This window comes from Babesia bigemina, scaffold Bbigscaff_73815 (assembly GCF_000981445.1).
Source record: "Babesia bigemina genome assembly Bbig001, scaffold Bbigscaff_73815".
NCBI classification, from domain to species: domain Eukaryota; phylum Apicomplexa; class Aconoidasida; order Piroplasmida; family Babesiidae; genus Babesia; species Babesia bigemina.
The window spans coordinates 1-15149 of record NW_012237315.1 but is presented as its reverse complement, the minus strand read 5'-3'; the positions used below and the strand labels follow the sequence as shown (position 1 = coordinate 15149).

The window sequence follows — 15149 nt, the reverse complement described above, 5'->3', positions numbered from 1 at the left end:
AAAAGTGAGCCTGCGCAGTACTTCGGTGTGCAGCACTGGAGGGAGAGCTCGGGGATTGAGACATATACGTCGATTGAGTAACATGCTGTTGCGTCAGAACAGGATCTTGAACTGATGAGTCAGAAGATGCAACAGAATCGTTACCACCAACTGCATGAGGGCTTTGATCAGCTTCAGACCCTTGCGGGTTCTGATGATCGCTACCAGGAGACACAACTTGAACAGAGGTTACAACTACCGGGCTGGGAGACTTTTCCGTATTTTGATTATTGTCCTGCATCGGATTTACTCCAAGTGTGCCGCCGTGGATGGGTGTACCCTCAAGTTTATTAGTTCCTTCAGCTATTTTAGGCGTAATAGGCTCTGGCGCTTTAATAACGGTAACTTTCTTCTCCGGAACCACTTCCTTGGGTAGTTCAGGAACTGCAGTAACATCGTGGCTAGCAGGTAAGGGTTCTAGCTGTGCTGGGGGAGGAGGGTGCGGTAGGGACGTAGAACTACCTGTAGAATCTGATCCCCCAGTACTACCCATCTCCCCTGCCGTACCATTCCCTCCTATGCCATCACCGCCATCCGAAGCAGCTCGATGAGTTGTGGGATGTATAGCAGCGGCACTCGAGACAACTCTATCGGTCGGCAAGGTTTGACCATTCGGGGGGTTCGATACAGAAGAAGACACCGACACACCTGGTTGAACAAAAGGATTTGAACTACGCGCCTGGTCATTTGAATCACCGGAGGTGCCGCTGCGCCCAGGAGTAGCGGGAGTATGAGATGAGGCGATATGGCCTGGTTTTTCTTGGGGACTGACAGATGGAATGTCAGGCTCTTGAACTGTTGTTGTCGACGATGTAGCATGATTTCGACTCACTGAAACACTTGGCGCTGGAGGCGCTTTAATTTCTACGAGCTGTTGAGGTCCCGCCACTTGTTGACTGGAAGAGTTATCAGCATTTTGAGGTTGAGCAGCTTTTTGAGCTGATGAAGCTTGAACATGGGAAAGCCTGGAAGCTGTACGACTCTGAGCCACTGATTTCACTTGAGTGGCGCTACGTTGGGCGCCACTTCCCCTGCGATACCCTGCCCCTCCACTTCCTTTTACCCGTCTCGCACCAGACTCCATCTGGCCGCCATTTCCGCTATTTCGATTCCCTCCGGCTCCTCTGAAACCTTGAGCTCCGGATGAGTTACCTGTTGTGGGCTTGGGTGGTGGCGCAGGTCTGGCAGGTCTCGGGGGCCTAGGCGCAGGCGCCGGCCTAGGTCGTGGTTTTGGAGGCGGAGCTGGAGTACATTTCTCACCATCCAAAATCGTTTTAAGCTTTTTTAGCCCACCATTTTCATCGCTGCCACTAAGCGTCTTGATTACACTTTCCCAGTCGTGTCTCAAATTATAATACGGCGCGGCCGATGCTCCAAATGTGGTGCTATAAAATGTGAAACCGTAGGGAAAGAGATTTTTGGTGAAATGCGGTCCGAGGTCGTCGTAATATTGCGTGAGCAGATAGCTGTTTTTGCTATAAGCGGACATATCGAAATTATCATATTTGCTCCTAAAAACTTCGATGTTATCCAATTTCCTCATCACTTCATGTAAATTATTTCTCAACCACTCCGCAGTTTGCTGAGCAAATTCAGTCGTTTTAAGCTCTTCAATACCCCTTCCATAGCCCGTGAAAGAAAAGGCTCCCTCGTTGAAAATTTTGCCTAATTGTTGTTGAAGATGTTCACAATGAAGTTTTAAAGATTCCCAATTTATGGAACACTTTCTTTTTTTTATAATTTCTTCGTCCAATTTTGCTTTCAACGTTCCGCCATTATTGTTCTTTGCCTCTTTTCCCACAATCTCGCAAAACTTGTTTACCAATGCAAGAGCATTTGCAGTGTTCTGCTTAGCGATTCCATATGTTTCGTACAACACGGAAGTGGCGAAAACGTCACGAAACAACAGCCCACCGTCTTTTCCAAAAATCTTAGCAAGGTCACTGGACATTTTATAACCCTGTTCATAGCCACTGTAATACCAGCCATACCTCAACTCATATGAACCGAACCCTCCGGGTATAAGGCCACCGTAGTCGTCAAGTCTATTCGATATTAAATACTGATCAAGATCGCCACCAGAACTCTTGTAAAACCAACTAGCAGATATTGCCCCTGGACACAAATCCGCCCACTTTGATCCGCCCACTTTTTTGAACCTGTAAGATACATTGTACCACAAAAAGTATATGGCAGCTAAGAACTTGGGGAGGCATTCCAACAAAGCATCGACCAGTAAATCTGCGTCTCTTATTTCCGAATCACGGGACATCGAGGCTCCAGATTGAAGTGTCTCTTCAGGAATGTGATCATTCACCAATTTCTTATAAAATGTATCTACGTGACCGAGGAAGGTAGACAATGACGATTCGATTTTACTTTGATCAGGATTATTATAATATTTTGCAAGACGATCATGAAGTCTCCCAGCTAATTCCCTGTGCATCTCCTTCCCTTTTCCGTCCTTGTTCAACCAATACAGGAACCTAAAACAGTCGTTGAGACTAGTGAGGATGATCCCGCCTTTTCGCGCCGCCATCGTTACTTCTACAGGAGTTAACAAAATTCAACCAGTCGCGCTACGCCACACTTACAAACCAACTCTTAAAGCGTCCATATCGTACCCTCTAAGAGATAGCAGCTATATTGACTTTCCACGAAACTCATGCCGTGCACTCAGGTAGACAGCGTATCCGAACCGCAATGTGGGCCGAGTGACATGGTTAGCTCCTCCATCGTCAGACTAAAACCAACCACTATAAACGCCGTAAACAAATACATCTGCGTGTCTACTCACCCCTGAAAATGACATGGACGAGCAGTGAATTCTGACAAACTTCCCACCTACCCGGAGTCAGTCAGGCACCCAGCCCAGTAATCCAGAACAGCAAAATCCCAAACAGTGTTACAGTACATTCAACCGTATGATAACGTAAAGCATATCCAAATTTAGGGTAGAAGCGAGGGCAAGTCCCCCAACCCGGCATCACGACCCCGCCAAGCACCCGCCCCTCAGCGTGCCGTCACTTTTCGGGCAGCAGGCAAGAAACGTATTGTCATTATCACGACAACCACGCGCCCGGCACCACAGAAGAAACGCTTTTTGAGTAAGAATTAAAATATTATTTTAGTCGGAGTGTTCGGTCAACTAGCATTAGGGTTGCCCGGCCGCAACTCCACCCACCCTGAGCCGCATCGCCCAACCACTTGCCACCATTGGCCACGGTGCAGGTTCTATATTACCCGCCCAGGTGATATACATCACGGCATTGCGATGCTATTCATTGCCACGAGGCCGCCTGTGATGCCAGGCATATATGTCATCCCTAGAACATGACGTCGAAAAATGCCATGTAACCTAGGATATAGCTTTTTACGATGTCAACACAATCCACATTCTCACAAACATTATAGCCATCTATCTAACCTGTGAATAAGAGCCTTGGCTGGAGGCACTCATTAATGGGTTACACGGATGTCCTCTCACCCAGATTCAGCCCGCAGACAGGATGGGATCACGCAAACAAATTAAGCGACGAAGACTGTAATGCACCAACTACTCTGTCCACCAAACCGCTGATTAGGTATTACGCTAGACATTAGGTTAGGCGGTGGGTTTTTGGTTAGGTGGCTGAGTGAACTGGCCAGTGGCATATTTGTAGTTAAGTGTAACATTAACGTGATTACTAGTGAGCAGGTTGCGGTATAAGGCATCTGTGAAAATCACACGCGGATGCGATTAGGCTTGCAGGTACGATATCTTGCTGAGCTTGCCGACACGTGCAGCGGCGAGTAGCGACTGCGCGGCTATCTTGTGACTTGAAAGTGATCTAAGGTGGGAGCGGATGTGTAGAGTGTCAAGGCGTCCGATCGAGACGTACAAAAGGTAGAGGAGCGATAGTGACCATAGGGCAACGACTGTCCATATGAATGGTGCGCGTATAGTGAACATAAATGTATCTATTGCGCTTAGAAAGTCTACAAGCAATTTGGATTTTAAGATGCGATCGACGGATTCACGGAAATAAAAGCATTGTTTCTTGCTTTTGTCAGACGCATCACGGAACGTTAAACCATATTGATAGAATACCGATGCTACACCTTTACACTGCACCATTGACATACATCCACATGGTTTGCAGCCGTGTTTGCCTCGCTTACAGAAGTCATAATTGAGGCATCCGCCGCATCCGGTGTCGTAACACGAAATACCAGAGTAAGCTTCTTTCACGCGTTTGAGGAATACGACAATACGAGGACATAAGTATAACAACCACGACAGATACTTGTCGGCGTGTTTTGGCGCGAACATGGAATATGCAGGACGGTTAAGCATGTTGATATAATTTCCACATTGGTCATTTTTACAACCAATGAGATATTCCAGGTCAAGGTCATCATTCATGTTATGATTGTCATGAGCCGTCGAACGATTTAATTCTCTACAGGGCCTTAGCAAATGCTTGGCAGCATTGTAGTCGCACGCCACGGTTGCTATTATTTTATCGCTAATGGCTTTTTGTATGTTGGTCGTGTTGAGAGCAGCCTCCTCATTTGCCATCCACGTCCACTGCTGCGTAACCTGACAGTAAAAGGAAAAGATGTCCGGAAACGCGACAGGTGGACGGGCAGCATAGCATGTTAGAGAGGAATATAGTGCAACGAGCATCCCATTGTTACCGCATATTTTGTCAAGTGTTGAACACAGGTCCTTACCCGTCTTGGTAGATCCAGAGAACGCCCTAAACCCTAGAGGAGTAAGGCAGGGCATACCAGGCGCGCCCTTAAGACATGTTTCGCATTCCGATTTACATCCAACACTAGTTAAGTGATGCGGCAAGTGACCAGGTAAACAATCGTTAAGATACCTCATTAGTGGCGATGTTTGTTGGCATGTTGCTCGCTCTGTTGACTGGCTTATATATTGCGATTTGGTTGTCGGTATGTCCTTGCCATATCTACACTCACGCCATCCGTAGAGCTTAGAGGGGATGCTGCACTGCGATTGCACGAATCGGAGGACCGGGAACAATCTGCGAAGAATGTCCAGCAACATGTCGAAGCACTCGGCGGCAGTAGAAGGGTAATACAACCCTAGACAATTGCCAATATATTGGCAGCAATAGAATGTGCTAGCATCTCCCGTTCCGACGAACGTAGTTAGAAGTGTCTGCGAATACCAGGATAAGCGAGGTAAATGAATCGACAAAACTTCCCATAGTTTTGTTTTGAGCAGTGCATCTTTTTCATTGTTGTGCAACATATAACAATGTTTAATAAGTGCCTCATAGACGGAGTTATATTGCAAACCGCCAAACCAACAAAGCATGTCGAAGATGCTACAGGGATGGGTGGCATTTTTAATTACCCTAAGGTGGCGAACCTTGTGATATGTGGATATATGAGTGCATTGCTGTAGAAGAGACGCAAGAATATCATATTTGGTTTGATGTTCCGACTTTAATAAGCCAACAATTTCCTCAGCATTGAATCCCTCCTTGTGATTCAACTCGCCATGTAGACTTGCAGGGTGGCGACCCGCATCGTAACCACGTTTCGAGAAGAATACAGCATTGAGACTCTCAGCTTCATTAGGGTTGTATATTACATATTTTTTCCATTTGCCTTTAGGGTCACTAATCTCTCGCTTAAGCTCACTTAAATCGCTCAACATAAGAGGAAATATGCTGAAACATATTCTTGCATAGTTGTGTTTATAATTCTCTTTCCATTTGCCGCCGGAGTACGTGTTGACATACGCTTTAGATAGTTGTTTAGTAAATGACAGCAGCCCCTTCTTCAGGGCGTCGAGCGGGGGACAGGATGTGGCACCGAACATCGAAGGATTGAACGAGGTAAGTGATGTCGTGAGTGCATCAAGCAACCTCAGAAATTCATTATCAAAATTGTATTTGTTCTCAGCGTTGCCAATGAACTTGAGTAAGAAGTCAAGCGCGTCTTTAATCTTATTGATGCCCCCAATATATGCGTGGTTGCGTGAATCCGGAGACTCGAGAGTTCTATTGATTTCACTCCACACGTAAACAACAATTTCATCCAAATACTTCTTTGATGGTATCGACAACGTGCCTGCACTTTGCAAATTTGTCGCTGCTTTGAGCTGCTCAAGCAATGTTGTATCACGTGTCTGAGCACGTGGATGCTTCCCGCCGTACATAGCCTTCATCAAACCTTTAATTCCTGTTGCCTTGTCAGCCTTTACAGCTGCCTCTACTAGCGCATGTTGCTTCTGAACCACATTGTTAAATATGCTCATTTCGTGGATCCGGGAGTCTACGTACTGCGCTTCCGCCTGATCGGTGATGTTCTTGATTTTTTCTTTGACCTGGGCAGCGAGTTTATTCTGAATGTCTCGTATTGTTTGTTTAGACTGTTGCTCGATGGTCCGGAGGAATGCCGCGGCATTATCTAATATGTTTTTCAAGTTGCCTTCCGCAGTCGTTTTAAGAATGTCGTCAATACGTTTTTTAATACCATCAAGAGATTTTGTATTGCTATCGCTATCATCATTAGGCCCATTCTTGGTAAGCATCTTATCCAACTCCTCGAAATAATTTCTAACACCTTTTGGGTCGACACCGCCCACTCCGGCGCTCCCAGCAAATCCTTGGATTGTGGACATGAGAGTGAATAGATTTGCTTCAACCTTTTCAAGCAAGTTTTGGAAGGTATGTTGATCAATTTGTGTTTCTTTGTTACTGCCATTTACAATTGCCAAATCTTCATCGACCACTGTTTTTTTTACTTGTGCAATATTTTCGTTGATGGCACTTTCTTTTGCTGCGTCAAATTGCTTGATAAGTGGGTTGCCTGATGTATGTGGCTGAGTGTTAAGAGGCCCATACATCTTCTCAATCTTGTCTTGGGCATCGAGTGACATCGAGCCGAAGAAGGATTCTTTTGATTTTGTTAGAAACACGTTTTTTAGACCTTCTAAAGCATTCAGTACGTCCACGAAGCCACCTCTAGTATTACTTAGAGATGTCACCAAAGTGCCCTCGTCACTTTCGTTTTTCACAATTTTCAGCCATTCCTGTAACTCAGGACTTTGGAGGTTCTCCACTGTACCGACCCCACGTCTAGCCGCTTCACCAAACTTAGCCTTCACCAATTCATTAAAATACGTTTTGATGCACTCCTTACAATCATTTTTCAACTGGCCTAAATCCTTCAATAGAGCCACGCGTACTGCGGCTTCAATATAACCAGGTACCGTAGCTAGCAATAACTTGGCATGCGTCTTCGCTTTGCTTGCCGCAACGTATAGTGTATCTGCTTTGTTTTTCAAAGCATCTGCAGCATTTTTAACCTCGTTTCTCTTTTTACCTATCGACGGGTTGTCATCAACCTCCTTCAATATAGCTTCGGCTTGCGCAATCCCGTACTCCGCAATCTGCTTAGCACGATCAATCCATTTTCCTAAGTCATTAAAAACATTTTGCAAATCATTATTAACTTGTGTAATTGGCTTCTGAATGTTGGTCGTAAACTCACTCGTCAACTGGTCCTGAAGCTCTAAAAATTTTTTTTCCACATCCTTATTCACTTCTGTTTTTAAATCTGCCATCTGCTTTTCAATCGTAGTATTCATGCTATCCAACTGCAAAAAGTCTCTATCCCACGATTTTCCAAAGCGTTGAACTTCATGCTTAATTTTCATTAATGACTCTCGAAGCTTCTTGCGTAGCTCAGTATCCAAGGCAATAAGTGCGCAATTATCACCTTCCAAAATCTCCGCAATGCATTTTTTAGATGTGCCAAGGCACTGCTGGAGACAACTATCAACCGTGTCAAGATCCACATATTTGTTTGTGCTAGTATTGCGTTCAGAAATTTTCTTTAAAATTGTTGCTACATGATTCTTTATTGCACTAATTAACCCCGTAACTTTTCCAGTCTTACTGTTCACCTCCCTCCCATACCCCTCCAACCACCTCTTCACCTGCTCGACAGACGCCGCAAGCCCATCGCGCCCGGAGCGTATTTTTTCTTCCAACAACTTAATAACTTCGTTAAGCCTTTTATTAGGTTCACTGATGTACTTATCATAAGTTGTCACTGCATCATCATCTTTCACCCCCTCCAACACCCCCTTCAAAAATCCCATCACCGCGTCACACAGCCTATCCAAGTCGGAGTAGACAATGCCCTGGCCGGTGTAGCCCTTGCAAGATGGATCGAATCCTAGGAAATTCTGAAGACCATCGCAAAGATTTGTTAAAAGCGTTTCACAACTGTTTTGGTCAATCAATCCTTTAAGACTATCTCCGAGCTTTTTAACCTGCTCCAACTTGGACTTAACGTCATCATAGGCTCTCTGCTGGGCATCGTCAAGGTGATTTTTATTGCAATTTCTAATATCAGCACACTTAGTTTTAAAGTCATTAAAAAGGTTGTTTTCAATATTTTTAAGGTCTTTAAGCTTCTCAATTGCAGCCACTTTGTCCTTACAACAATTGTACGACTTGGCAGAATCAAGAGCCTTGAGGAGCGCATCGAAATTAGTGGTATACGCCTTCTCAATAGCCTCATCAATCAACTTTTTTACAGCATTGGACAAATGCTCAAGCCCATTGTCATTCCCATGCCTCACCTGTATGAGCCAGTCAATTGATTCCCGGAGGTTTTCTGGGCAATCCGTCAGCTTCTTCGGCGCCATCGTTTCGAAGCGAAAGGCAAACGTGTGGTTGATCCTATGGAATTACATATGCAATCCGAGGCTGCAGACCCCGACTCCTTCAAAAATGCGATTAGCGCCAGATCCTCGGCATACAATTTTATTATGCCTCCAACTACATTAGCTACGCTTGTGTCGGATGACGATGTATTTCTATATAATGGCTAACCCGGCATCCGCCTCGCTCACCGATTCCCAGCCTTCAGCGCCTATACACCCAGAATTGCAATCCACTTTAGGTCTGGGCTGAAGCTTCTCAACTACATTCAGATGCTTAGAGGCAGAGAGGAATAGCTGCGACTTACGAAATCCTGGAGATAATATTCACATCGAATCATCTCCAGATCTCATAAAATTACTGCTCGACCCCATTACTTTCACAGACCACTAATCTGACAAAGTGCGTCTTCCCGACACTTTAAGGGAGGCATAAGTTGGGCGGAATGTAGATAATCGCCTAGCGCATATCAGTGGCAGGCGTGGTAACGGAAATGCTACTCCCCCTTACGCCTCCACAAGTAGTGCGATTGTCGATGTGATAGATGAAGACGCAATGTTAACATGGCGTATACGGAATCTAACTCGCAGTATGACCGAAGATTAGTGCGGACGATAAACAATTGTATGAGACAAGGGTGGTAAGGCTTGGGCAGATTACCATGGTAACGATGTAGAGCATAAGCGAAGACAGAGGTGACAAGACCGCCTAATGAAGATAATATACTCATCCAAGATCGTCGGAAAAGCAGAAGCATCGCCTCGATACCCGGATCGCCAGCCAAGCAAACTTGGCAGACGGGCATGTCCAAGATAAGTAAGCATGAGGATTCGGTGGAGTAGCTCCACGGAAGAGCATTCAGCTTGTAGACAAGACCTATGATGGTACCACACGTGTTTAGTGACATGAAACCCAGGGAATAGCACGACCCTGTCAGTGCTACTCGTGCCCAAACAGGACGGATGACACCAGATAAGATCGTAACAACACGACGTGGAACCCGCAGACAACATCCGAAGCGCAATCCGATGTCTCCTCAACGCTGAAATCAACCCATTACAGACGCGGCTTCACATCATACCATTTAACCATAAAACAAGTGTCATCAATATTGCTCCTCGTTCACCTTGTCCATTATGCCCTTCAGCCCACTCTCCATCGCTATCCCTGTAAGTCCCTCTACCCTCCAAATATGTTAAACACGACCCCTAAGCCCTGCTTTCCTTTGCTCGTTTAATGCCACTAGCATGGCGCCCCCAGCTGATTAATTGCGTGTTCCACTCCCTATTAGGATTGTTTTGTCTGGACATGGCACAGCACGCTTTTGAAAAACCAAACACGTCCAACAACCATCATTTAAGTGTCTCAAAGCCGTGTTACTTGCCAGGTGAACAACGTCCTCGCCGTCGTTTGTGAGACTTGGAAACGGTATCATTTCAGGGAAAGCTGTCTACCGCGGTAATGAGGACTGTTACGTAGCACGTGCATAACACACCATCAGCGGACTTAAGTCACTATATAAATTGGTGAGGTAATGATGGTCTCGTACACATACAATAGGCCTGTTGTCGTTGTCTGTTTACAAGGACAAGATGATGTGTGTGGACGGGCTGGGTGCACAGGGCGATAAAAATAAAATGGAAATTTAAATTAACGTAAACACCCATTGCATACACGTTAATATAACACGTAAAGCGGTGAACACTAGTGTGATGGCATGGGTTTCGACGTTGCTACAAGAGGCTATGTGGGCCGGGTGTGGGTGAGAATGTTAAGGTACAAAACAATGCCGACCGAACTACTGCTGAGCCGATTGTAGCACATTGACATACGTTGATCGTGTCAAAGCATGTATGCACCCATGAACGTGGCGAGCAAAAGAACGGCTATGACGGCGCCATTTGGTACATCGGCAATAGGCACGTAACCTTAGGCCCCTACTGCCTCAAACGCAAGCACCTTTAGTAGGGATAACGCAGAGACAAGATAGCATTATCGTGTGTTGATGCTACATTGCCGTGATACAGCTACTGAGTTGTGATAAAGTGACCGCTGTTGCGATACCAACACTCTACGCCAATCCAGCGTATGCCCTTGGGCGGAAGGCGGGGTAGCGGTCAATGTTCACCTCCTCGGGAATTCTGTCACCGACGAGATTAGTAAAGGATCTGCCATGATGCCTGGGCGAGGTGGGAAATGCGGCGCGTATTTTAGTCGTAATCGCGTGGAACTTCTCGGGAAGCATAAACCGGAAAATAAGGAATAATAACACAATGATAACTACGGGGATCGCTATGTAACAGCAGCGCCTAAATTTGTCTTGGCCGCATAGTGTACCGCAGTATGTGCATTTAATTATGCAACACCCATTCTCGTTTCGCTCTCCACGGAGCCAATTGCAGTTGTTGTTGGTACAGTCCTTGCCTTGGTGGGGTTTTTTATCGCACGGGATTCTATTTGTATCATTGCGATTGTATACAGCACCGTATTTGCCGTCTTTGTCGTTTTTGTCGTATATGTCGTATTTGACGTGACCTTTGCATGGGCCAGGCTCTGGGCATTTGCCGATTACGTAGCCGTTGCAAGGAACTCCAGAACAATTCCTCGGATCACACCAGCTACAGCAGCTACAAATTACACCGTTACATTTCGTTCCGCAGCTACAATAATGACATATACATTTAGGGGATCCTTGGCATCTTATTTTACATCGTTCACAGCTGCTTTTTAATCCTCGACAATGTCCATCGCTACCATTTGCATAACAATCATCCTTACAACCACAGCGGGTAATATAACATTTACATGGTTCATTCGCCTTGCATTTTACCTTGCAACCATTACATTCGGCGTCACAGCACGTCTTGCACTGGGTACATTGCGGGCTAGCGCATGGACCTTCTCCTTGTTTTTGACATGAAATCGGTTTGCATCCACACTTGTTCCCAGCCCCCTCCGGCGCCGCTGCCATCCTCTCCGCTGCCTTCACTCACACGCCACCCAGGGCAACGGACTACAAATTTCGAAGGCTACGCCATATTTTATAAATCCAAGGCATACATAGCTTAGGTTCTCACATGCAAGGCGTTGCGCATCCTGCTGCACATGCAAACCTCAATCGCAATCCCAGAGCAGTGACACCATGAGCAGCCGGACCCACTACATGTATTGATGAGGCGAGTTGTGCAGATAGTGATGACGATGTGACATTCAACTGTTCGTTGTTCAATAACGTATACGCCAACTTATCCATCTCATGTCAAGTCAGAGCACTACCACCTCTGCTTTGGCATAACCAACTCAGCATGTGGCAACGCATCTAATTGCACCGACCCTTTAATTCATCAAACTTGCCGCGACATCTACAGATATATCGCTAACTTCCGTTCCCGTTTACACATATTTTTAGGTAGAAGCCACTTGTACTTCAAACGTATGAGGAGATGCGCGGCATTCGTGCGTGCCAATTCAACATTTCCTCTTAATGATGGCACGTCACAACTTCGCTGCTGTCCATGGTTACATACAACGGATGATCGCAATCGTCCACAATGGGTAATTCGTACTCATCTGTCGGTAAACCCCCACTACCGGCTTTATGGTAACCCTTCGTCTGTCGCCAGTGTATTGCCAGTTAACACTCACTATCGAATACAATAGGTGTGGCAAACAAGTTGTGACTTTTATCGCCGTGTACCAGTTATTAATTGGATCAACTAAGGGCCTATGAAATTAATCTTTTATAACATTTGCTAATACAAACAACGCTCCGCCCATCAATTGCTACGACCGTCGCTGTCCACTGCTCATGCAGTCTGCGCTGGTTGCAAGAAGTAGAGGAACGTGGTGCTATAACTCAATGTAATTCGGTTTATAAACCGGCAAAAACTTCCCAATGGTTTTGCTGACTTGTGATAACGTCGTTTGGAATTTGTGATGACTGCAATGTATCTTCCTGTAGAACACCATCAAGAGTAAGCATTTATAGGTCGTCACTTGTACGCCAGTACTGTGATATGAGCGGTGGAATGGCGTTGTATGGATGCCGGTGATTGTAATAGTAGTTAGAAGACCGGATAATCGAATGCTGGGCACTAATCATAAGCTCACTGGTTCTGTAAAATGCTTAGTTACATCGCTTCCCAGTGTGTCCCCAATACATCTTAATATTTGAACAGATGTCTCCCGCCTGCTTCCGGTTTCGTGAACACCGGTAGTGTGGGCCTCCACGCTACTCCACTTCAGGCACTATCCGCTAAAACATAATAACCTTATGCGTCCCAATAGCAACCCAGCACACAATACTAGTGAACGTTGTCGGTCTAAGCACGTTGCAGAAGCCAAGTGCTCTAAGTCATCGACGTCATTTCATACCGAATCAGCAGGGACTGCATATTCGGGACCATCAAAGCTGACGAGGTGAAGCATCATGAGATACGAGGTGCCAAATCAGTTATTAGGCGAGGTGGTACAACGTTTATATTGACATGAGGAACCATCTCATTGGTGGAGGCGTGCCCATCTGCAGGAAGCCCTGATATCATGCGGCGTGATTGCCACGGTTGAGCGCAACTAAGTAAGCTCTATTTAGACGACCGTGGTTGATACTTAAACATTAATCAGACCCATTCACTAAATTAATAACGCGGAAGTTGCCAATAGGGTGGAACATGGCGGCTGCGGTGACAGTGGAGTGGCATATCCGGGGATGAGTTGGAACTAATCCGCTTTGATTCTAGTTTAACATAAATGCACGCCCACAAAATTACGAATAGGCGTAGTTGTAGGCGTCGTATACCGCCGCTGCCATCGCGTGACTGTAGTGGTACTGGCGGTGAGGCGAGCAGCGGTCGCCTGGACGCTCCGGGAACGCCTAAGGGAGACGGCCTGGTGAATTCAAGGTTTAGATATGGTATATATGATGTGCGATATACACGGAAATCTCGTGGGGTATGCCACTTTCCGGCCGGGTTCCATTTTTTCCAGGCCGGTCGGCCTCTGGGCTTGTCGGCCTCTTGGGCTTTAGACCTTTCTCACTCCACAGGTGAGCGTGCTATATGATCAAAGTATTGATAAATGTAGTTGACGGGTGGAGAGGGCTTGTTGTTGCTTATCACCCCTTGTTTTCAATTGTTGTTTGATGATTATTTTGTTACATAGCCTTGCAATTTGTACGCTGTTCACGTATACCAGTGGGCGATTTGACCCTGCCGTCTTGTAGGCGGCGTTCCAGAAAATCGGCACTCAAAGGTTCAATCACTTTAGCGCTGGAGGTTCACGGCCGTGAACGCTCTTGATACCTCGTCTTCTAACTGAAGGGTTAGTACGTGATCCATTGGGGAAAGATGGCTAAGCATGACCTGAAGATCGAGACTCTTAAGCAGTGCTTTGAGTTTCTAAAGTTGTTGAGCAGTGATGGCACTATGCAAGACTATGTTGCTAGAGAACTGGCGACACGTCTTAAAGAGTACTATATACAGCCTGATCAAAGCAAAACGGAATTGTCCAGATTCATTGTTCAAGTCAACCATTTTTACACACAATTAGTGCAGCCATACGTTAATGATGGCGCCCTTGGGAGAGCCTACAGGAAATATAAAGGCACCGATCCACCAGCAATTGTGGATGCTTTGCTAGATTGCCTTCCCAAGTTCCTTGCCGCGATCTATCATCTTTATTATCGTGTGAATCATGGTTTTGGTACATTGGGCGGCGGGAGCTGGGCAACCAGCATACTTGGGTGGGGTGGTGGATATGGCGATGATCTCGATAAGTACCTCCATGCGAAAAAGACATCCGACTACTACGGTGGGATTATACCTGGGGGGTTTAATCCGATGGAGGTGAGATATGATTCTTCTGCGTATCCCCAGGGTTCAAATATGGCGTATGACCTAGGAAGTATTTTGAGCAAAAATGGCCACAATTTTTTCCGCGACATCTTTTCTACTACAGTTGTATCCGACTCCGGCAAGGATAAGGTGAATATTGCAAACGCGCTTCACTTGGTGGATGTATTTTGTCATATTGTAGCTGAAGAGGCAAAGAAAAACGATGGTGGAGAGTTAATAGAAACATTGAACGAGGATTTACGTAAAACTACGAAACATTCCAACACACCTATATATTGGCAATACTTAAAAGAACATTGCGCCGGCCTTCAGTCCCAATTAGACAAATTGTTCGCTGATGGCGCCTTTTCGCAGACCGGGCAGTCGCCAAAGGTTTCAATGCTTAAGACGAAGGAATTCGCAGAAAGAACAGCGCAGTGGTTAAGAGAGAATTTGAAAAACGTGAAAAACCATTTGCAAAATTGTGTGATAAGCATCGGTGATATAGACGGTAGAAACACCCGTAAACTTGGAGAACATTTTACGAAAAATGTCTTCGCCTACGGATTCATATTTGGTTTCA

At 45.8% G+C, this 15149-nt stretch overlaps 4 protein-coding genes across 4 annotated transcripts; 1 reads left to right on the top strand and 3 right to left on the bottom strand.

Annotated features, from left to right (window-relative positions):
- On the bottom strand, window positions 1-2578 carry BBBOND_0005380 (hypothetical protein, conserved; the record flags this gene model as incomplete). The annotated part of the gene is made up of 1 exon (XM_012915364.1): window positions 1-2578. A coding segment is annotated over one exon (2578 nt), but the record flags the coding sequence as incomplete, so codon positions are not given.
- A 1200-nt stretch (window positions 2579-3778) lies between these two features.
- On the bottom strand, window positions 3779-8719 carry BBBOND_0005370 (hypothetical protein, conserved; the record flags this gene model as incomplete). The annotated part of the gene is made up of 1 exon (XM_012915363.1): window positions 3779-8719. The coding sequence occupies one exon, from the start codon at window positions 8717-8719 to the stop codon at window positions 3779-3781; it is 4941 nt and encodes a 1646-aa protein (XP_012770817.1).
- Window positions 8720-10806: 2087 nt separating this feature from the next.
- BBBOND_0005360 (hypothetical protein, conserved) lies at window positions 10807-11706 on the bottom strand (the record flags this gene model as incomplete). Its single annotated transcript, XM_012915362.1, has 1 exon — window positions 10807-11706. One exon carries the CDS (start codon window positions 11704-11706, stop codon window positions 10807-10809), a length of 900 nt encoding a protein of 299 aa, XP_012770816.1.
- Window positions 11707-14080: 2374 nt separating this feature from the next.
- BBBOND_0005350 (hypothetical protein, conserved) lies at window positions 14081-15149 on the top strand (the record flags this gene model as incomplete). Its single annotated transcript, XM_012915361.1, has 1 exon — window positions 14081-15149. A coding segment is annotated over one exon (1069 nt), but the record flags the coding sequence as incomplete, so codon positions are not given.